Source organism: Thunnus albacares, chromosome 13 (genome assembly GCF_914725855.1).
Source record: "Thunnus albacares chromosome 13, fThuAlb1.1, whole genome shotgun sequence".
In the NCBI taxonomy this organism is placed as follows: domain Eukaryota; kingdom Metazoa; phylum Chordata; class Actinopteri; order Scombriformes; family Scombridae; genus Thunnus; species Thunnus albacares.
Genome location: NC_058118.1, coordinates 16,930,871 through 16,953,662, shown reverse-complemented (window position 1 = coordinate 16,953,662; position 22,792 = coordinate 16,930,871). Strand labels below are relative to the sequence as shown.

The following is a 22,792-nucleotide window of genomic DNA, read 5'->3' as shown; positions in this document are numbered from 1 at the left end:
CATTATTATTATTATTATTAGTAGTAATAGTATTGTTAAACCTTGGTGTATCCACTTTTTTGTAGAAGTTTTATAATAAGTTGAAGGGAGATTATCTGTGTGTAATGAAGTTATAACTAATGATTTTAGGTTAAATACTGGAATTCTTAGCTAGAAAACCCAACTGCTGGTTATTTAATTTCCTGACAAAAACTACTTCATGAACACAAAGCAACACTGGAAACAAATTCATGTTTGGATGATAGATGACAAATAAATTAATTTCCAAGGCACTGAATATCCACCAGAGTACAATAAGGTCAGTCATAAAAAAAAAGAAAAAATAGTAAATCAGCCAAAGAATGTGTCTTACAGTATGTGGACTTTATTTTTGGAATTTAACATTTTTTTAATACTGTGTTAAAGGACATTTCAATTATCTGCCATAATAAAGCAAATGATTCATGATTTTTAGAAGAGTTGTTGCTGTTGGAAGGCAGTTTCCTAAAAGACAAAAAGAGACAGAGACAAAGAGAGCGAGAAAAAATAAAATACAAATATTGATGAGAAAATGAGGATTAAATACTTCTACAATGATGCATTCACAGGATCAATTAACACACCTTAACATGTCACATCTCATCTGATACTGTGTCCTATGTCACAAGTAAATCTCTGATCTTTCTTCTTACCTCAGCTGATATTAATCTTGTTCTTTGCACCAATGGATCCTGAGTTAACACCAACATCAACTGTTCCAGTGTTGCCAACACTTGCATTGGCTCCCATATTGCCTGTTGAAATTCGAGGATTGAGAGAAGAAATAAAAAATGTATTCACCGAAACTCAGATTGTGCCATAAAGATGCTAATATCTGAAGATGATAAATAAAAAAAATTAATTGCTCATTCCTCCCTAACAATATGAGAAATAACTCACCTTGAATCTCGTTCTTTGATCCAATGTTTCCTGTTGCTGTATTCACAAATGAGTGGATGTCACTGGTGTTGCCCACAGACGAATGGTGTCCAACTTGTCCTGTAAGAGAAGTCATGAAAACATTGTCATAAGACTGTCAAGACAACCTGACAGAAAAGTACAGTCACACTTGGACTTACCACTAATATCATTCTCAGCACCAACATCCCCTGCATTGTTCACAACGGAAACCCTCTCGGTGTCACCAACTTTTTTATCCATTGTTGCTGCTTAAATCTAGAGAGGCAGACAACAACTTAGTGACAAAATGTACACTTCAGTTAAACTCTTTTCAAGAATCTAGAGCTTTGACTTGCTGCTTATTTGTGATTTTAATTTTGGGTTGTTTTACTTTAGGATAAAGTATAAGACAAAGTACAAAGTAGCAGACAGCAGTTGACACAGACATGAAGCTGAGAGACACACATATATATGCAGTCTTTATCTTACCACTGGTTTCAGATGTTTGTCTTGTGCTGTGAGGTGAGATTGTTGAATTAAGGAGAGAAGACTCTGCTTTTATACATCTCCTGCACATGCGTGTTCATGTCTTTTGGGGTTTAGGAAGAGGAACTTCCTTAATGTAGTTAACAGGTATTTTGTTGGTTCAGCAAAAAAACAAACAAAAAAAAAACCTCCCACATCTGAAGGGGAAATGCCTCCTGCAGGCTGAACTTCACCTCCTGAAACATCTACTATTACAGAACAAGTAACCAATCTTCATAACAGAGACTCAAGTTATGAAACTTATTCTACTTTCTTCACTTAATTTTATAAATGCAGACACTTTGCAGATCCAGATTCAAACTCACTCACATATTTGGTTATCTATTCAGTCATAATTAGCCAAACTTATGGTCAGTAATTTGTTCAACATTGTACTTGATGAAACCAAACTTATTTCAAATCACTGTTGAAACATTACCCCAATAGTTCCCATCCTTGGAAGTATTTGATCTTCAAACCAAATTTATAGTGATCAATCAACATGATTGACAAGTGTCCTTTCAGTTTAGTTCCTTTAACAAAATCAGTTAAATTGTAATGTTGCCATTGATCTAAAAACCCCAAAAAGAACCAAATGTTGCTCATAAATAACTAAAAATTCTAAATATCAACTGAGTACTTATGTGTTTAAACAAACTGGACACTATTGTTATATTTATGAGTTATTAAACATTAAGCATTCAAACACTTAATGTGAATTACTTTCAATTTACTTTTTTTAAATGTCCATACTGAAATCACAAATCCATCATGAATCACAAGAATACATTGTGACATTAACCTAAACTTTTAGCTCTGGTTTAGATGTTCAGATGACCTGAAGCTTCACTTCCAGTTTGAGTTTGTAGCTGCCACAAACTAAATCATGTGAATCATCTTGGTTGTTAATAACAACATAGTCATCATAAATCAGGAAAGACAAATAAGGATGTGAATATTTTCTTGACTTTCTAGCTTTAAACCAACATGCAGAACTGGCTGTTTTAGGATTCAAGCGCCATATAATGTCACTTTTTTTTAGGTCATTCTTGACCATGGTTAGTTCCTCTCACTGCAGTTCTGTGCTTTTTTATGCACTTTCTTGTTCCTTAAATTTTGCTGTTCTCAAAACCTCTGTGAAGGGTATAGTAGCTAATAAAGAGATAACACTGTAGGTTTATTGCCTTATATTCTTTAAAGAGGAATTATGCTCATTTCAGCTCTAAATTTTTATTTTTGAACTCCACTAGAGTAGCTCGGCATGATTCAAAGTTCAAAAACTCCTTATTTATCTTATACTGGCCCTTTATGCGGCCCCTCAATATACACAGTTTCTCTTACAGTCCGTTTTAGCTCCTGTCTCTTTAAGGCCCCCCTCCTGATGAACCCACTCTGTTCTGATTGGACAGTTTTACGTATCAGGGTTGCGTAACTATACCGTCAATGCAAACCAAGCATTTCCTGCTTTACTGCTTCAAATTAAAAGCTTTTAAATGACTAATTGACTTTTATTGTGAAGAATTTACAGGAAGTAAAAACGTGTTCCTCACTGAACAGAGCTTAGCAGAGCTTTGTTAGCAGCGCTAAAAATTGGTCAAAACAACGACATTTGGAGCTATTTGGAGCTATTTGTTCAGTGGATCAGTTAGAAATCATGCAGGGAGGAATAGTATAAGCAGAAACAGCCACAGTGAGATGTATTATGAAGAGCTGCAGACAACCAGCTCACCTCCAACAGGTAAATTACTTATTTTACTTTGCTATGCTGTGTAATGGCATCGTGGCTTGGCTTAACTACTACCAAAGTGAGCAGCGAACTCGCACGCTGTGCACGTAGCTGATGTCCATATAAAGAAATCTGTCACAAACTGACATCAGCTCGGGCTGAAAGTAGAAAAAAACGTTGGAAACTTCGCGTTCAGAGCAGTCTGAAGCTGCTGCTTTTTGTTCACAGGGATTACTGCTACATACATTTACCTCGTTATTTGACACGTTGGCCACTTATAACACGAACATCCGACATTGAGACATTATATATATGTCTGAAAATGAAGAAAAGCATAATACCTAGCCTTTAAGTTAGTCATCTCAGAGTAAAATATCCTTCACATGAATGATATTTTAACTTCTTTTTGTGATAGGGTCCAATTATGCTAGCAGCTTATTTCAATGATTTTATTGTAGCAATAAAACCAGGTTTTTAATTTCTCACCATAGGCCATATGTCCTTTGTGGACTAGAATCTAGTCACTAGATTAATGTCATCACATCATCTATCACAACTCTGTCCATGAGGATGTAGCCCCATCTTGCTGTCACTCTGTCACTCTACACTTTATTACTCATTGTTGTGAGTAATAAAGTTTTAAAAAACAGTTTTAAAAGGCCAACTGTATTTTTGAGACATTTCAGTCTGTCTGTTTTCAGAGCCGCAGCACTGAATGATATCCTTGTGCAAACTGACTCAGGAAATGTGAGGAAAATTTTGTTTTTTCTGGATTATATCCTCTGATAATTTATCTCAAGATCCTCATTGGCGGATTTAAGTGGTGAGCAGGTCTATCTGGGGCAAGTCTTAGTTGCTTCTAATGATCAGATAAAACATTTTTAGATGCAGTTGGTGAACAGATGTCTGATTTTACTGTAGTATATTTTGGAGTGCCTCAGGGGTCTGCTCTAGGGCCTGTTTTATTCTCAATCCACATGCTACCCCTTGGTCTTTTAATAAGATGTTTAATATCTCTCTCTACACGGTATGTTCCCAGTAGTCCTCTTGAAATGAAGAGAAAACCTGATATGTTTCTTTTGACTTTGATGAAAAACAATGCAAAGACAATTTCATGCAGCATGTTGACTTTATTTTCAAATTTTTTTGTTTTTTACATTAAACTCAATGAGTCTATGATTTTTGCTGATTTCAAGTCATGAATTTGACACTTGCTGTTGTGTTAAAAGATATTTCAATTATAGGACATAATTATCTGGCTGAGTGGTTTGTGATCTGTTGGAGAGCAGTTTCCTAAGAGAGAAAAAGAGGTGAAGGAAGAAGGGAGAGCAAAACAGAGTTAAAGAATTTATCAAAAATTGTGAGAGAACACTGATTGTAAAGAAATGATACATTCACAGGAAATATTAACACACACAAACATGTTATATGCACATGTACACATCTATTACTGCGTCCTATGTGATCAGTAAATCTGAGTTTCCTTCTTACCTCAACTAATGTTAATGCGGTTCCCTGAACCAATGGATCCTGAGTTATTACCAACAGTAACATTACTGATGTTGCCAATACTTGAATTGGCTCCGATTTCTCCTGTTGAAATACCAGGAATATGAAAATTGAAAGCAGTTAATCATTCTTAGATTTGTGCTGTACTGAAGATAATGTCTGAACATGAGTAATGACTCACATACCACCCACTTTTAGAAAGATAACCCACCAGTCACAGTGTAGTTGTTCCTTCCACCGATACATCCTCGGTTTGTTCCAGAAACATGAATGTTGCTGATATTACCCAGAGAAATATTTTCCTATCGTTTGAAGAGGATAAGACAATGTTATTTAAAAAAAAAACTCTCCAGACGATCCCACAGAAAGATAATCTGTAAAAAGTCTTCTCTGATGTGCAGCGGTTGAATTTACCTTCAACATAGTACTCATTCTCACCACCAATCCCTCCTTCACCACAACCAGCGGTGATGTTTTCCTTGTTGTCAGTGTCGAAAGATGTCGTTCACTAAATAAACCTATTCAATATGAAAATGATGTGTCAATGTGAGAATTTTGTCACAATACAATTAAATGTAAAGATAAGTAAAAATATTTCATTGTTGCCTTTTACTTGAATGTTGATGCCATATTTTGTATCTTTGATGATACGTTTCCTTTCTACTGTTTATTAACTGAAGATACACAAAGACCTTCATCAGTAAATGCATTCAAATGAAAAAAGTATTAAAAACATCTGCATAAACATCTCAAATCATTCCTGCAGTATAATCCACTTCTCTGCTGCTGATCCGTATGTTCACCGCTCTCTGTTTGTCCATAAATAACAGGAATAAATCTCTCGCCCACCTCCACAGAGACCTTGTTAAGGTCGTCATTTTAGAAACAGCGTTGAGGTCTCGGTGCTCCCTGCACTGTTCTCCCTTTATTTACGTCTTTGGTGATTAATGGTCTTCACTTAAATGTTCAGTCAAGATTGGGGTCGAAGGGTTCAGCCTGCGAGTGAGGAAATGATTGATTGATAGAAATGTCAATTAAAAGAATTGTTTTTTCCAGTACAGAGAGTAAAAAACAAAATGTTAAGAATTTATTGTAATGAAATAATGAAATTTAATACTTTTGTCCCTGGTATTTTGATTGGAAAAGCCACTTCTTGTAATTATGTTCTGTAAAAGCTTCTCTTTGTGCTGTTTTCTATTGTCGGAGGCCAGATTCACCATGTCTCTTAGAAATTGTGGATATACAGTCCAGACATCACATTGAGCATGTCTGAAACATAAGAGAATAGAATAAAGGTTCACAGACTGTTTCTTGTTCTCACATAACATGAAATATACAGTCACTGACAGAAGTGGTGGACTGTGTGTAATAATTTGTGCAGCAGTGTGATGTAGTGTAGTGATGGCAGATAGTCATGGTGAACCTTCAGCTCTATGTCAATAACTAACCATAACTAACTGTGACTCAGCCCGTCAGCCACACACTAACCAGAGGTGTTTCCTTTAAATGGATCCTTCTGTGGTGTAGTGTCTTGAAGTTCACACTTGTTGCCTCTAAATGTGATTGTTGTCAGAGCAAACACATTAAAAAAACATTAAACACCACTCTGCTTTTTACCATGTGTGTCACTCCGGGTCCACTTGTGTTTTTTGACTGTATTTTAAAATGCTACATTTTAAATATGTACAAAATTTACATTTAATTGTGAACAAATCAAATACCAGGCTTACATCATGTAGTAGTTTATTTCTGTGAAGGACAGATGTTGATTAAGAGGGAATTTGCAGCAGATGTTGACATTTTCATGAACAGTAAAGTCAACAGTAGAGTCAGTGTCATTTTTTAGTTATAAAGCCCAATATCACAAATCACATAATTGTCTCAGGGGGCTTTACAATCTATACAACATCCTCTATCTTTAGACCCTCGATTCGGATGAGGAAAACCCCCCCAAAAAACCTTTTTAACATGGAAATAATGGAAGAAACCTCAGGAAGAGCAACAGAGGCAGGATCCTCCTTTCAGTTAGACATTTTTTTCTGTTATGAGCTTTGTTTGTGGGTGTTTTATAAATGCTCATTAGTACTTGTACTTATTGTAAAAACAGAAATCAAAGACACATAATAGACTTCACTACACTCATTTCTGCCGGCCGTCATCCACAGACAGGTAGCTAGTAGCAACAGAAACTTATTTTATACTGCTTTTTGATGTTTTAAACTTAGTAATAATGTCACCATTAGGTCATCAAAGCTAAGGCCAGTAAGTAAAGAAAAGTAAGGGCCTCTGCTGGCTAATGAAGGAGAGGGAGAAGAAGCAGAGGACAGCAGGAGATAGATGGTGGGAGAGGTGGACACATAGATGGAGGAAGTATAAAGCGCAGTATTGATTTTTGGTCTCCAGTGGAGTCCGCCAGGATGCACACTGCTGCCCTCATGCTCCGCTCAGCCCTGGACTGAACATTTCATTTTTCTGTCCTTCACTTATCTCGTCAACTAATGGCGTCTGATGTAAACCTGGTCCATGTCTGTTTAGGCTCAATGTTGTTCATCTGTTCATCCTGAAATGTATTTACCTATTTGTTCATAGAGGCTTCTGCTACGATAGGATGGGAATTCACCAATTAGATTCTGACTTTCCCAAAAATCCTCTATTAAGCAACAGGAAGTGCCTCTTTTATGATAATAAACCCAAAGAGCTCTGTGGTTTCATGACAAGGGCTTTCCCTTTGTCCTGTAGGATTATTTCATGACTCTTTAAGCCTTAAGAAATATATACAGTATGTTTGAAATTATATCAGAAGTGTATTTGTTGTAAGTTTCATCCTAGAACGAGATGAGTAACTGTGTTAAATCTTGATATAAGACTTTATAAACAAAGGTATTTCAGCAGCTTTGAACTGACGTTTCTCTTTTTTCCATTTCATGTTCACAGCTCAGATCGACTTATTGACAATGCAATAAGGTGAGGCTTTATTGCTCTGTTCACTCTCCTCCTCTTCCCTTTTACTCTCACTCACTCAACTCAGTCGCACACACACACACACACTCACAAGCAATCACAGCACATTCAGGTCTATTAAAACAGACCATCATTCCTTCCTACTTTTCGGCTCCTCCGCTGAAACATTAAGACAAAGTTAATGTGAAGCTTTATGTTACTGGCATTAATCCCTCGTGGTTTCTCTCCCTCCAGCATCGCCATGGCTACCAAAGAGAACATCACATTTCAGCGTGGGATGCTGAAGTCCATTCAAACCAGGGTCACAACTTTGGCCAGTATCCTTTTATCATTTTACACCTTTTTTTTTATTGAAAATAATCTCTCATCCTGCTGTCTGACTTCTTCTGACCTCCTTTAGTTTCTCAGTTTTACATCTACAGCACATTTGCAGTGATTTGTCTCAGCTGCAACTAACCATGGTAGACGCTGACATGGAGCAGAGATATCACAACTTTGCTAAGAGTGAAAGCAAACTGCACCATCAGGCTCCATTTATTCTTTTTCATGTTGCGTTCGGAGCCCTGCTAATGTATTTATCATGCCGCTTTCTGTCTCTTAGTCACTGCAAAGAGGGGAAACCCTCCTTGAATTATTTTCCTTCACCAGACTTCCCCGCCTCTCAGATCGTTTCCCTGCCATCAACAGTCTTATCCAGAAAATCAATTTGCGCAAGAGGCGGGACTCTTTAATTCTAGGAGGGGTGATTGGCGTCTGCACCATCCTCCTGTTGCTCTACACTTTCCACTGATTCGCTGGTCGACTGACTGACTAACAGCTCCCTTCTTTAAGAACAACAAATATTCATTTTAACTCAGACCAAATGTTGCCAAGACTTTATATATATATCTATATATCTATATATCTATATATCTATATATCTATATATCTATATATATATATATATATATATTCAATTGTTCTTTCTGTTGTCCCCCCCAAAAACAGAGTTGTAAAAAAAAAAAAAGATCACTTTAAGAAAAATCTTAAGATTAAAGTCTCAAATTAGAGTTTATTTATTGGGAATTATGATAACATTTCCATTTGGGAATCTGTACATTGCTGCTTATATCTTGTTGTAATTTTAGCTCTTTTTAAATGTATGAAGTCATATTTTCCTGATGTTGTATACTGTTGATGTCATACTTTTTTATATGGTGTTGGCAGTGCCTACTTTAAATAAAGGCAATGAGCTCACTTTCAAGTTGGTCATGCTCATTCAAGTTTATTTCAGACATGCAAAAAACTATGGCACAGTAAACCAGTCATACAGTATAAATGTATAAACATCAACATCAGAGTGCCAGTAACAGTGCATACAGGGAGAACAAACCCCATTCATATCTTGCAGTATATGTAAACATAACGAGGTTTAGAGATCCAGGCAAGTTCATTCTCAATCTGGACAGAAATCTGTAAAGTTAGTAGCACACAAAGCAAAATATCACACTATGACTGCAGCAGGGCGTTGTTGTGATAAAGGTACATGAGTTTTGGATGTAAACAGTGTATGAAATCAACTTACACATCTTCCCACAGCCACTTAAGTCCCGTTCTGAAAGAACAGAAGGAGAAGTAGGTCCGTACTTTGCAAATATTAAGAGAAACAAGGCAGGCAGTGGCGGCATTACAGAGACTAGAGGTGCACTGATGCCTTTTGTTCATTTCTGACCACAAGAAGGCGAGTTTTACTCTTCATATACATACAGATCTTATTACATGTGTTTGTTTTTTGATGATGATGATGCCATTTCTGTTTGAGTCATGTCATCCAATTATCTGTGTGTCAGGCAGGTAGGACTTCAGTGCAACACTAGTTTGGACTATGAGTAGTTACACTTTACTCCACAGACTGTGCCGTCTGATGATAAGACACAAAAACTCTGTGCAGCCTTCATTTTCCTTCCTTTGTTCCTGAGTTTGTGGGGTTTATTGGGCATGAGTGTGAAGAAATGCCCTCTTTCCTTTTTCTTTCTTTTTCATCCATAGCAGAAAAAGCAATAGAGTCTGCTCTAGTTTTTTTTTTTTTTTTTTTTTAAAACTCAGATTTTGTGCTTTTTCCTCTTCAAACAGGACATTCCTTCCTCATCCCTTCTCTCCTGTGCAAATGTATGATCAGATGAAGTTAAAGGAGACTGTAGTTGCCACTTCTTCCATCCCGCAGATCACTGCTGAATCTCTGAGAGGTGCAGAAAAAAAGACACATTAAGTTACACAGCTTTACACTGAGCCACGTGTGTGTGTTTTAAAGTTTTCCTCCCATACCTATTGTCAACACTATGAAGATGATGACAGCCACACCCAGCAGCATTGCCAGACCGCTGAGCAGCATAGACAGACGCCCGTACTTCCTCGCTCCTTCAATATCTCCTGTATGGAGAACAGACCTCGACTAACGGGAAAGGAAAGCCAGAGATCAACAATGAATTATTTAAAGGCAACATAGAGGCAAAACACCTGTCGTGCTTGAACATAAATCAGAATAAACCCAAACATCTGAAGCACAGATATACATAACAATAACTTGTATTATTGTGAAGAAAATAATAGTAAATACATGTAAAACTCACCACATGTGCATACCACAAGGCACAGATGTTGAGCGGCACGGCGGGGCAGAAGCAGGACAGCACCGCGAGCCAGAGGTAACTCGGGGGTGCGGACCCGGGTGGCACCGGGGAGGGCAGCGGGCCCAGGCTGAGCCGGGACGAGGATCTGGGTGGGGTCGCCAGCTGCCCGACGGAGCCCGACTTTAGCGGTGATCTGTGTCCGTTCTGGTCCGCGTCCAGGGACCGGATGCTCCCTCTCATGTTGAGGGAGTAGGAGTCGGACGGCTTGATGTTGCTCTGCCCGTTGGGCTCGGTGGACGCGGCGCTCAGCAGCTTCTCCGTGTCGTGGAAGTCGGTGGGGTTAGAAACTTCCCTCTCGCCGAGGGCGCTTTTCCCGAAGGCAGCATCAGTGTTGATCGCCATCACCGAAAGCTAAGAAATCTCAAAGTCTTATTGTCTGTCTGACCGAGCCGCTGTCCTGTGGATGGAGATGCTGAGGAGTCTTCCTTCAGATGTTCTCCATTGGGGTCATAAGATTAAATATTGTAAATTCAGAGAGCCCAATTCCTTCAAAGCAACCTATTTAATTAAGCAGTCCAAGTCCATCAAAATGTCTTATTGATGAGCGAGATGTTATTGACGCCTGAGTCCCTCTCGCGTTTAGTTGGCGCTGAGCGTCCGGACGCACGCCTCGCCTTTCACCCCCCCTCTATTATGTAGTGAGGTATTACCGCATCCCTTACATCTCCGCAGCACATCCCCAGTGTCTCAGGCCTACTTATGCACCCGACGATTCGTGTGACAGTGCAAAAGCAACAATTAAACCTGTTTTGAAGTGAACACGCGCGGTGCGTAAAAGCTTTCCATTTACGCGCGGGGGCATCAACTGGATCAGCATGTGGGACACCACACAGGGTGTGAGGGAGAGAGAGATGGAGTAAGTTGGATAAAATATACCGTAAACTTACCATGAACCATAAACCTCTAAACACGTTCACGCCTGTTGACTTAGGTTCTCCTGTAGAGACACATTTTAAGGAATCTCACTCTCTTTCTCAGGTATTAAAGCTCCTCTCAAAATATTTGGGCTATTTGGGGGGGGGGGGGGGGGGGGGGGGTATAAAGTATAAAGTAGTTAAAATCACCACCACTTCAACCAGCATCAACATACAGTACATTATACACATGTACTGTACACGCCAATATACACATAAATGCATCAGTTAATCCACTAATCTAATACTGAGTCAGTCATTTTAAACTTGTCACTATGCTCTGCCACTAAGACTACCTGATGATCCACTTCAACAGATGGTCTGACTTGTGAAGTTTTGTGTTTGATTGTTGCACAGATACATGATGGGGACACAGTGAAAGTCTCATTCACACTCTGAATCTCACTGAAAATTGACTTGAGAGTGTTTCCTTCTTTTTTTTCATACTTTAACACAATAACACATCATATCTTGGAGCTGTACAGGAGTTATTCTGCAGCGTTGAATGTTTTTTGTTTGTCTCTTGTTGCAACTTTTACCTCTTTTAACATTTGGAATTAATTGGACAAATTTCAATTAGATGACAATTCACCACATCACAGTTTTAGTAAAATGTTCATCCACATGTGGTGGAAATGACCCAGTCTGAGTTAACAATCCTCACTGTCCAGCAGTGAGACCAGGACCAGGGTCCATGAAGCCCTCAGCCATGTTGTAACCATAGTTTTGGCGATATTATGGCGCCATCTAGTGGTGAACTTGAGAAACTGCTTCAAAGACCTGATGTAGTTTAGTGGAGCAGCAAACCTCCAGTTTCACCTGATCTTCTTACTTACAGATAACTTGCTCTGTATTTTGCTCTGTATTTCCTGTTTGTCAGTGTAAAAATATTTATAGTGTTTATTATATTCAGTTTCCTAATGTGATTTTTCTGCACTACAGACTAATCAGACTTGTAAAAAAAAAGTTGCTGAATTCACTGCATGTGTGCCTTCGAGTCAGATTTATATCATTGGAGGCTGTAAAAATTTCTATGCACTTCAAAAAATATTTTATGATGATTGGGTTTTTTGTAAACTGATTAACTGCACACAACTGAAACAGGAAGCCTAAATATTTTCCTTGCTAAACTAATCCAGCTTACACTCACAACGTAACAATTTCAATTTGCAAATTAAGAAATCAAGAAGCTGCAGACTAGAAATTTACAATGCTATAAATATTGGTCAGTTATTAATATCTCTGTACTTTCAATAGATCATCTCAGTACCTCCCCTTGTTTGATAATCGTGTGATTTCTCAAGTTGCTGTGAAAGTTTGTGGTTTGTGAAAGGATCCTTTGAAGCAGCAGGTGACGCCTTTAGGCCCTGAAGAACAGACATTTAGTAATTTATTTTCTCCCTCTGGTTTCACATCTTATATGTAACAGTGATCTAACTGGATTCATGCCATCGTGACTAAATGTTTGTTTTCTGACTTTTTTAAAATTTTTATTTCTTACTACCAGAGAACAAAGACAATACAATTATTTCCAGCTCTTACACATCTCTGTGCTTTAAACTACGATAACTTAACACTTAAAGAGCATCTTAAGTTATTCTGATCTTTATTGTTCCCCTTAATGGGATCACCAGAGACTTGAAAGTTAAAACTGATGCATTTTTGCATAAGTCGACTGTGTGCTTCTTTGTCTGTGTGTGTTATTTTTGGAAAAGAGTTTAAAATCCTTGCATGCCATCAGTGCTGCTACAGTATGTGTCTCACTGTACATGGTGTGCAGTTATTTTTCTCCACAACAATAAACCTTAAGACTGAGAAAATATATGTTCTTTATTGTAAAAAAAATAAAATAAACACATCATAGACAAGCAGGTTTTTTTTCAGACAAAGACATGTGTGACCAGTGACCACAGAGAAATATACCTTCCATGTGCTTAACAAGGAAACATAAACAATGGCGGTTCAAATCTGGCAGGTTATTAATGTCCAGTCTGACTACTGAAGTGTGTGAAACGTTGCCTTCCTCAGTCCTCTTCCCACCACCACCACCACCACCGCCGCCCCCCCATCCGCTTCCTATTCTTGAGTCATCCGGGGCAGGGCTGACCAGAGCAGTTCTTCAGCTGGCAGCTTTAGCATGTGTACAGGAACATAAAGCTTGCCAGTGAAGAACTGCTGTGTGTTAGCCATTTGGGGCCGAGGGTGAGGGACTTCTGGGAGTCAGCCAGTGAGCGTGAGAGTCGACCTTTCCGCAACAGGCAGCTTGGAGTGACTGTCCTTGAATTAAAGCACAAATGGCGACTCCTTCTTTGTCCTTCTTCTGCTTTAGGTGCATATATTCCTGCAAAAAGAGAAGAAGAGATTGTTAACTTCCCCTCTAAACGCCCTGCTCCGGTAGCGTGGGTATGAGGTGGCCTGCGGCCAGTCACACACGTACAGTTAGTGGGTGCAGTGGAGACACAGTGTGTGCGATCAGCTGTGAGTAAGTGGGTGAAACGAGCTGATATGCAAGAAAAGACTCGGGAGATGCACACAAGATCATGCATCTGATTACCGGCAGGGATACATGCATCAGCAGCTCCGCTCTCCCTCTGCACGTTACCCAGTGCCAGCAAGACATTCTTAGATTCTTAGATAGCCTCTTAGTTATGATGCTCAAAAATCACAGACTGGCCTTTTATGTCAGTTACCGTGGTTACGCAGCATGAGTGAGAGGCGATGAAGAGGAGAAGACAGCCTCTACATGAAAGCAGAGAATCCTTTCAGAAGTCTGAAGAAGTATTTGTTTTTGAAGTCTTAATTGATAAAGTGAATGTTCAGGAGGGTTTGTCTCTCTAAGAAAACCTGCAGCTACAAATAATCTGCGTTCTCCAAATGTTGAGGAGAAGCTTGTAGCTGTTTGGAAACAAACTATTATACAGGTCTGACAAAGTTGGCGAGTGTACATGTGAAAAGGCAGAATTAGCTTACTTCATCTAGTGATAGTGTTGCTGTCAACAAATACTTTGGACAGTAGGGCTCAGCAATATATCGATATTATATAGATATCCTGATGTGAGACTAGATATCGTCTTAAATTTTGGATATCATAATACAGCACAAGTGTTGTCTTTTCCTGGTTTTAAATGCTACATTACAGTAAAGTGATGTAATTTTCAGACTGTTCTAGCTGTTCTATTATTTGTCTTCACCCACTTAGTCATTATATCTACAGTACTGATGATTATTTATCACAAATCTCATGGTGTAAATATTTTGTGAAAGCACCAATAGTCATCACTACAATAGGTTTGCAATATCAATAGAGGTATTTGGTCAAAAAGACTGATATTTGATTTTGTCCATATCGTCCAGCCCTATTGGACAGCTTTCTCCAGCTGAAGTTAAAACTGACATGTTCATATAGGTAAGACAGCAGGTTAGCAACCTTATATCTCCTTTACCTTGACTAAATTAAAGCTACTATATACATAATTTTTAGCCATGCTTGCAACATGGCTCTATGGATGGCAGCGTCTTTGGTCCAGACTGAAATATCTCAAAAACTATTCAATGGGTTGTCATGAAACTGGGTGCAGAAATTCATGTCCAGACATATACAGACTGTAATCACTTTGAGATAACTTTCCTTTTAGCGCCATCATCAGGCCAAACCTACTTATGACATTCGCATCAGCCTCAGTAATACTTTGGGTTTAGTGCTAATAAGCAAATGCTAACACGCTAAACTATGAGAGTGAACACTGTAAGTACTATTATACTGTTAGCATGTTAGCATGCTGACATTAGCATTTAATTCAGAGCACCCACTACAGCCTTACAAGGCAGCTAGCATGGCTGTAGATTCTTAATCTTTTTTTTTCTTCTTCTTTTGAATTTGTTTTTCTGGTTTTGTCTGTCATATTGTTTTGAAAAACTCTTTCATGAATTACACTCCAACACTTGCCAACCGGGACCTTTAGGTGCTGATATTGAAATAAGTAACAATTCTCTGATAACTGCTTGTAAAAATAAATCTAAGACACACTGAAAACTGTTCACTTTAAGGCTAACACATGTAAAACTAAAGCAGGTCTGTGCTTTTCTTGCCTTCAAAGAATGTAATCTTGCAGTAATCTCAAGATATTGAGGACATGCTCGACTTATCCAGTTGACGATGAGTAACACATGCTGTACATTCCTGCAGTAAAGAGAACCAGAATAATCTCAGGTATTTGAGTGCCCTGTAGCCAGCAGGGGGGGTGGATCACAATCAACAGGACGCTTATGAAAGTTTTACAGACATCACAGTAGTTTGGAGTAAACTTCAGCATCATCCTGAGAGCAAAAACCATTTAGACACGTAACTGTGATGATGAACTGGAAAATAGACAGGTTGTACATGGAAAAACACTAAAATGATTTTCTTCCACCTCCTGACAAACGTATCTACATGACAAATGTCAGTAATGTTTTTTTTTTCTTTTGAAGTGGGTGAGTCAGCACGCAGAGGCCCTGACTCTGCCTGTTCTGACTTGTGACTGACGCCCACTGCAAAAAGTTTCCTTCTTAAGAAGTTACTAAATCTCTTACCTTTTTTTTTTTTAAAGGAAGAAATCTGCTAGTGGTGTGCCAGGATTTGCACTTGTTTCCCAAACAAATCAGTCTCACACATTCTCTAAAAATCAAGCGTAACTGACCACCGGACTCCAAAATGGCACCCATTCATCCCAATGAAAGTTGTTGTTACGTCCCGCCCTCTCTGCCTGAAGGATTTTCACGTCTCCTCTCTCTCTCTCTCTCTCTCTCTCTCTCTCTCTCAGGAGTCTGCAGTCTGAGCTGAGGCTCTTTAGCCGAATGTGGTGGCACGTCTACCGGGTCTGTCTAAGCCAGACAAGCCTCTCTCTCTCTCTCTCTCTCTCTCTCTCTCTCTCTCTCTCTCTCTCTCGTAGGCTCCACTTCTCCAGGTTTTGGTCTGTTTGACATTTTTTCTGCATTCAACACTCGCACACTTTTTTCACTACTGATGCAGCTGACCTCAACAACCCAAACAAGCTTTATTTATTTCATATAAAACATTCATTGGCACTTTATAGGCTGTGTCAGGCACTGTGAGCCGGTTTGTGACAGTCACTCACCAAGCGCATACGCCAAAAAAATGTTTTCCGTCTTCCTGGTTTTGTCCACTGCACGTGTGTATTAGTGTCTCAACACGTGGACTTTACCTTGAGATATCACACACATAAAAATAGCTTTCCTAGGTTCTTGGAAAGTTTTACAATGGAATATAAATTCATAATACAAAGAGTAATAAATGTCAGTGCCATTCAGAGTGTCCTGTCAGTAGTTTTCCTGATGTGTCTTTATGTGCCAGACAAAGCAGAATCTGTCTGAAAAAACTTCTAGCTTTGTTAAACCAACAGTGTGATAATTATACCCACATTACTCAGTGATTGTTCAGGTCTGTCCTGCCTCTAAATGTGACTTTGATGACACTTTGTACAACTAGTTCATTTCAAGCACACTCCAGCCTTCATAATGGTGGTCTATCATGGGAAGATGCTTTTTGGGCTGCAGGGGATTTTTTTTTTTTTTTTGGTTGCAGTACTATAATTGGCCACCGGACCAAATTGGCAGCAAGACTGACTCACAGCAACATATGTAGATCACTTACTACATAAGGTAAAGATTCGCTCCAGACATGTTTTATAAAAGACATGAATTATAAAAAAAAAACTTAAGTTAAAAGTTCAATTATCACATTAGAATCCTTAAAATGACGTCTACTCCTTCTACCTCATTAAAAATCCAGAATCTATAAATATGCAAATATTTTTCATTTCAGGAGTTTAACTGTTGGACATTGGATGTCTCCTACTTCACTGTTAAGTCCATTCTCAGTACACTGGAGGCTCCCAAGTTTCAACATCACATTTGTGTAAGTTGTGTACTGGACCTGATTCATCGCAAACTGGTTGTGATGTCACAAATCCTGCTCGTCAGTACACGCCTTAAAATCTGGTTTTCGGTGAGCTCAGAGAAACTTTCCACTTTCAGCAGATGAATGTGTAAACAGCCTTCTAGTGTCAAACTGCACGTATATCATTCTGCACAGTGAAGCTCAAACATCCAACTGAAAGAACAAGAAAATAAACATATTATTATTATTATTTAACTTAGCTAGACTTCATAGCTGAATATCACACTTAATAACACAATGTTTTGCAATGTCAACAGGTCTTGAAAACATTTCTGCTAGAGCAAAAGAAGCCCGTCATTCATCACTTCGGTATCACAAAGTGAACCAACACCCTCCTCCACCCTGAAGGCCTGCACGCGCGCTCATGCCTGCGTTAGTCTGAATCAAGTCAGGGAGGAGGAGGACGTACAGTAAAGTCCTCGGGCCACACACAGGACCACTGACAGTCTGACTACGGCTGCCGCAACCTCAGACTGAAACTGAATTAGTTTTTTGTTCTATAACGGGCTACTCCCTCCACAAACAGTGATTCTGTATCTTTATGTCCACAATGACTGGCACTGTTGATCCCCCCCGACTCTTTAGCCGTGCCACACTTTTCCAATATCTCTTCTTCTTTTTTTGTCTTTCCTGACTCGTCTGTCCTCTCCGCCCTCTCTCTCGGTCAGATCAGACTGTCCTGCATTCCTGACATTCCAGCTGTGTATGCTAGAAATTCCATCCGGCTGCTGTGGGCTCGCACACACTCCTTCTTTTCCATCCCTCTATCCTTCACCCATCCCCTCCCATATCTTCACGTCTACATCTGGCCTGCGCCGGGACTGTGCAGCACGAGGCGGACGTCTCCTTGCTGTCAGGTTCACCCTCACCCCTCTCTGCCTTTTCCTCTCTTTTTTATTTTGCACCTCCTACCTCCCCCTTTCCGTCTCGTCTCTTTCTTTCTTTCTTTCTTTCTTGGCCTCATCCAAGCGAGGCAGTCAGACAGAGCCACATGACAGCCACTGTGGAAGGCCTTGAGACAGGCTTTTATACATGGAACAACAGTGTAACACACAAAAGACTGAGCTTATCTGTGGACGTGCATTCTCTGCCACAGCAGGGAGGATAAGAAAGAGGAAAGACACATGGGCAGGATGTGCGTGTCAGAGAGAAATAGGAATGATGGTGTGTAAACAGGAGGGCGTGAGTGAGCTGTGTGCAATGCAAAGAGGAATTATTGACATTTTAACTGTTTAAGAGATTGTTTTGTTGAGGCTTAGCTGCAAGCACAAGGGCAGAGTTTGAATTTATTCATCCAGAGGGCTTGGAATTATGTATTACGGAAAAGATGAATGTGAACAGGTGGAAGCAGCAGCGCACTACTGTTGAAGAACAAAAAAAAAAAAGGCGTAAGACGGTGGAGAGGGCGTCCACTAGAATGCTGCCGGAATGATACGAGCATACCCGTTTGACCTTTTCATGTTAAGGGTCACACTATTGTGCGAGAATAACATATGAGGTGACGAGATAAAGAGTCATTCATCAAGCTGACTTTGGTTTTGCATCACACGACCATCAGCAGTGAAACTACATGCAGAATTATCACATACGGCGTGGTTGCAGATTAGCATACTGCTGCTGCAGCGCTGCGAATGGAAACACACCATAATTAAATGTTATATATGTCTATTACATATCAACTCAGGTGCATTCCTCTGCTGTGGGTGTGGCCCGGCCAGAGATTGTTTACTGCCCCAGATTGTAGTCTGTAATATAGACTGATCATTTTAGACTGGGAATGGGGACAAAGACAGGGAAAGGGCGGTGGCTTTGGAAACACACTGATCATAGTGCAGGGAACCTCTTCTTATGCTCTGCTGCTGGCTGTTTTCTTGACTTTTAAAAGGCTATCTGACTTAACTTAACCCCTGAGATCACCACAAATCAGAGGCTGTTTTGAGAGGAATAGCTTCTGAATTCATGACATCCTGGGAGACGCTAATGTGCTGCATGCAGGCCTGTAAGCCTGTCCCGAGGCTGCCTGTGCCATTTTGCTTGAAAAGAACTGGATTCTTTTTCTAAATGAACCTACATAACACATCCCTTCTTGCCCCATCTTCCCTTGACAAGACACGCAATAGGAATGAAGGGTGTAACCCAAGTTGAGCAAGATGGCTTCACTTCTGCAAATGTAGGCAATAAAACAGCAGCTGGGGTTGCTTATTCTGTCTGGATGCAGGGCAAACAACACATGTAGATGAGATGAGTTGCTTTTTAACTGACACCCTGTCAGTGCCATGTGATTTGACAGGGTGGCTTATGTCACACTCGGGGTTGCAATGGCACAAATGCAGCTCGTGACACAGCCTATTGCGCATTCCTACTGGCGCAGTGAACTCTGGCTGTGCAATTATGTAAGACTGGCTCCATCGATGTAACATACACTACAGTAAGCTTCACCTCCGAAACATTTATCACAAGGGAAACACTTTAATACACTCAGCTTTAACATGTTTAACAGAAGACTGTGCAGAGAATTGAATGTTTGAGTTGAGGAGACTTGGACGGAGAGGCCTAAATACTTTTGTTACGTCACCTGCTTTAAGAATGTGTTACTGGTGCTCACAAACATCCACAGTAATATACTCGTGTTGATAAAACTTCTCTTTCACTTAAGGACCCTTCCTATCTACCAGGTGACTGCTGGTGTCACTGCATTTATGAGAAATGACTCGGCCTCGGTTATCTTCCTGATTTTCACCAATCCCCTACAAGAGAACAGGCCTTTTCCTCAGCCTGTTATGAACTCAGCAATTTTTAAGAGGCTTTGAATGCTGACACTTTTTGACAAGTTCGGATTATATCGATTCAGACCACAACTTGTAATTTACAGCTTATAAAACCCCAAATTTGACAGTTAACTGCTTATAAATGACTGTGTGAATTCTTAAGAGGTCTGGTTTTCCACAACTACGACATGATAGTCCTGAAACACAACCTAACAGATTTAAAAATTAAATCAAAACAATTCATATATATATTTACATTTATATACACATATTTCAGCTCTGATGACACGCTGTGTGTATCTTTGCTGGCTTTTCGGTTCTCTCCTTTAATAATTAGACATAATTCAGGCCTTTTAGCAGATTTCATGCACTTTTTAGCTGCTATTACACTAAAATAAACCCTTTTAAAAATTACTGCATGTCTAAATACTCCATGCAGTACTTTAACAATGCATTATCCCACTATTTCACTCTGTCAATCATCCAAATATTGATTAGATGGAGGGTTGCGGTGGGGTGGCCAAATGTCAGATTTCTAGGGTAGCCATAAATCCTATCAGCTCCCCTGTGTCAGTAGGCCTGGACGATATGATCTACATGACACATGTAGGCCTTCAGCCAGAACTCCTTTAACATCAAATCTATATTCTCGAGAATCTGACGACGCCAAATTGCGCAAAAACCCCCCTGTCGCTGAAAAAACAGATATCAGACCCGCAGATCTGGATTTTACTTGGTTAAAGTCGTGTTAAGGACGGTTTCCTAGTTGCCGTTTTTAACGCAAAGTGGGTCATGAAGCCGCCACAGGCTAAATCAGGCTGACAGGAACAAGCATTTAGCCAGCAGAAACACACACAGCCAGTAATGCGCCCCACCTTGACCACCGGCCGGGTCGCTCCTGCGCCGCCGACACATCTGAACGGTCCGGCGGAGTTCAGGCTGCCTCGCCCACTGCTCGGTGGAGTCCAGGACCTTCACCAGGGTGTGTCGTTGTCTTTTTTTTTTTCTTTCTTTTTTTTTTTTTTTTTTACATGTCTTGCATCCACGATATATGACACGGTTTGTCAGCGTTATATCTGGGGGTGAGCCTACTTTTCCATGCAGCAACAGCAGCAGCAGCAGCAGCAGTGGAGAGCGCAGCGCAGGACTTCAGCCCCTTTTACACAACTCCCTCTCTCTCTCTCTCTCTCTCTCTCTCTTTCTCTCTCTTTCTCTCCCTCACACACACACACACACACACACACACACACACGCACGCACACACATACACACCCAAGTCAGCCGGCTTCCCACTCCGATCAGCTGGCAGCGTAATGACGTGGGCAGGCACGAGAAGCGGACGTCAGAGTCTGCACGGATCTGACGTGTGCACGCAGGTCTGCTGTATATGCAGCGCTTCCATGAGGCAGCAGATTGACCTGTTTATGATAATTCACAGAAACAAACTGAAGAGGAAGTTTGATTTCAGGACACAGCAGCAGCTTCAGTGTCCGGATGTCTCAGAAGTGTCAGATAATTACGGTAATCTGTCATTTGAGAGCTCAGCTGAGACATGAAGCATTACAGTGATTGTAAGCATCATATATATAAGCATATAGGATAAACATGAATTGACCTGTTTATAAATATTAATATGCTGCAAAATTATTATTTTATAACTACTTATTTATGATGAGTGTCAAATTGTTCACAAAAATGCATAATGATTATACAACAATAACAACATATAGCAGTTTTGCATTCAGTCAAGGTGAAACAGACTGAATACACATGCAGAAACCATAATTTGTAGCCTATGACATCAACATATTTCCAAATTTAAAAATGCATGAGTCCAACAACCGAGCTGCTGGTTGAGCTCTTAAGTTAAGTGTTAAAAGGGCAGCAAATGAGACCTGTAGCTCAGCTCGGTATCTGTTTACCTGCTGCAAAGGTCAAAAATGATCATCCTGCTTTGAAAGGAGCTAAAATCACAGCCCTTAGCTTGAGTAGCTGTGCCTGATGTAGCACTGACTTGAACTACAGACTTGTTTTGGCCACTTGGCTCATCACAGCACTATAAACCCAAGCAGCAGCCACAACTATGGCTAAAATGTGAAGCTTTTGATGCCACTGCAGAGGTGCATTACTGGAAATTGCTTCTACATGCCAGCTCCAAAAAGAAGACCTCCATTAACTAAGTCATACCTTCATTTCAGCACTTTTTACCCCCCACAAGCATTTATGGTCCCAGTTTCTAATTTATTTCTTGTAATATGTGTCCTGGTGGTGATTTTAAGAATCCATCAAGCAGACTGGTAGTTATTATTCACAGCTCCACTCCAGCCAGGCTTTCTCTTTCTCTTGGCTCATATGTAGATAGTTTTTGACTCCTGTAACAGTTGAAACATTATGTTGAGCCATAAATGCAAATATAGGCTTCAAACATCACTAAACAAAGCTGGATTAACTACTGGCCTCTGACCTCAGGTTCACCGTACAGCAATTGTTTTGTGGTAATTTGATAAACTGGTTTGTCATTTAGGAATATGGGAATATCCGCTACTAAAGCAGAGCATCCATGACATGATAAGACCTTAAAAATGCATCTTGTGTGATTAGATCATCTTGAGGTCTTCTCTTGAACACTTTCATCACTTCAGTTTTGCACTTACATGTTGCATATTCCTAAATTAGTGCAATGTTAATAAGTGTTTGATCAAAGCAAGTCTCAGACCATGTAATATTCCAGTTTAGGATTACTGTGCACACTGCTCAGAGAGGAGGGGAGGAGCGGGGGTTTAATTGGGGCCTATAGCAGGTTAATCCGTCATGTTCAGAAACATAGATGATGTCAGCAATGC

At 39.9% G+C, this 22,792-nt stretch overlaps 2 protein-coding genes and 1 long non-coding RNA gene across 3 annotated transcripts in view; 1 reads left to right on the top strand and 2 right to left on the bottom strand.

Annotated features, from left to right (window-relative positions):
• LOC122995609 (Golgi SNAP receptor complex member 1-like) overlaps positions 1-8,882 on the top strand; it is a 32,992-nt gene extending 24,110 nt beyond the window's left edge. Inside the window, exons 7-9 of the mRNA XM_044370924.1 lie at positions 7,613-7,642; positions 7,874-7,956; positions 8,305-8,882. Coding sequence (XP_044226859.1) covers positions 7,613-7,642; positions 7,874-7,956; positions 8,305-8,429 — 238 coding nt within the window. The 3' untranslated portion in view covers positions 8,430-8,882. The remainder of the gene's footprint in view (positions 1-7,612; positions 7,643-7,873; positions 7,957-8,304) is intronic.
• A 15-nt stretch (positions 8,883-8,897) lies between these two features.
• LOC122995608 (trafficking regulator of GLUT4 1-like) lies at positions 8,898-11,028 on the bottom strand. The gene is made up of 3 exons (XM_044370923.1): positions 10,249-11,028; positions 9,944-10,070; positions 8,898-9,857 (listed from the first exon to the last, which is right to left on the bottom strand). The coding sequence occupies exons 1-3, from the start codon at positions 10,648-10,650 to the stop codon at positions 9,844-9,846; spliced, it is 543 nt and encodes a 180-aa protein (XP_044226858.1). The 5' UTR covers positions 10,651-11,028; the 3' UTR covers positions 8,898-9,843.
• A 2,005-nt stretch (positions 11,029-13,033) lies between these two features.
• On the bottom strand, positions 13,034-21,369 carry LOC122994824. The gene is made up of 2 exons (XR_006406666.1): positions 20,825-21,369; positions 13,034-13,563 (listed from the first exon to the last, which is right to left on the bottom strand). It is a non-coding gene; the product is annotated as an uncharacterized LOC122994824 (long non-coding RNA).
• Between the last annotated feature and the right edge of the window lie 1,423 nt (positions 21,370-22,792).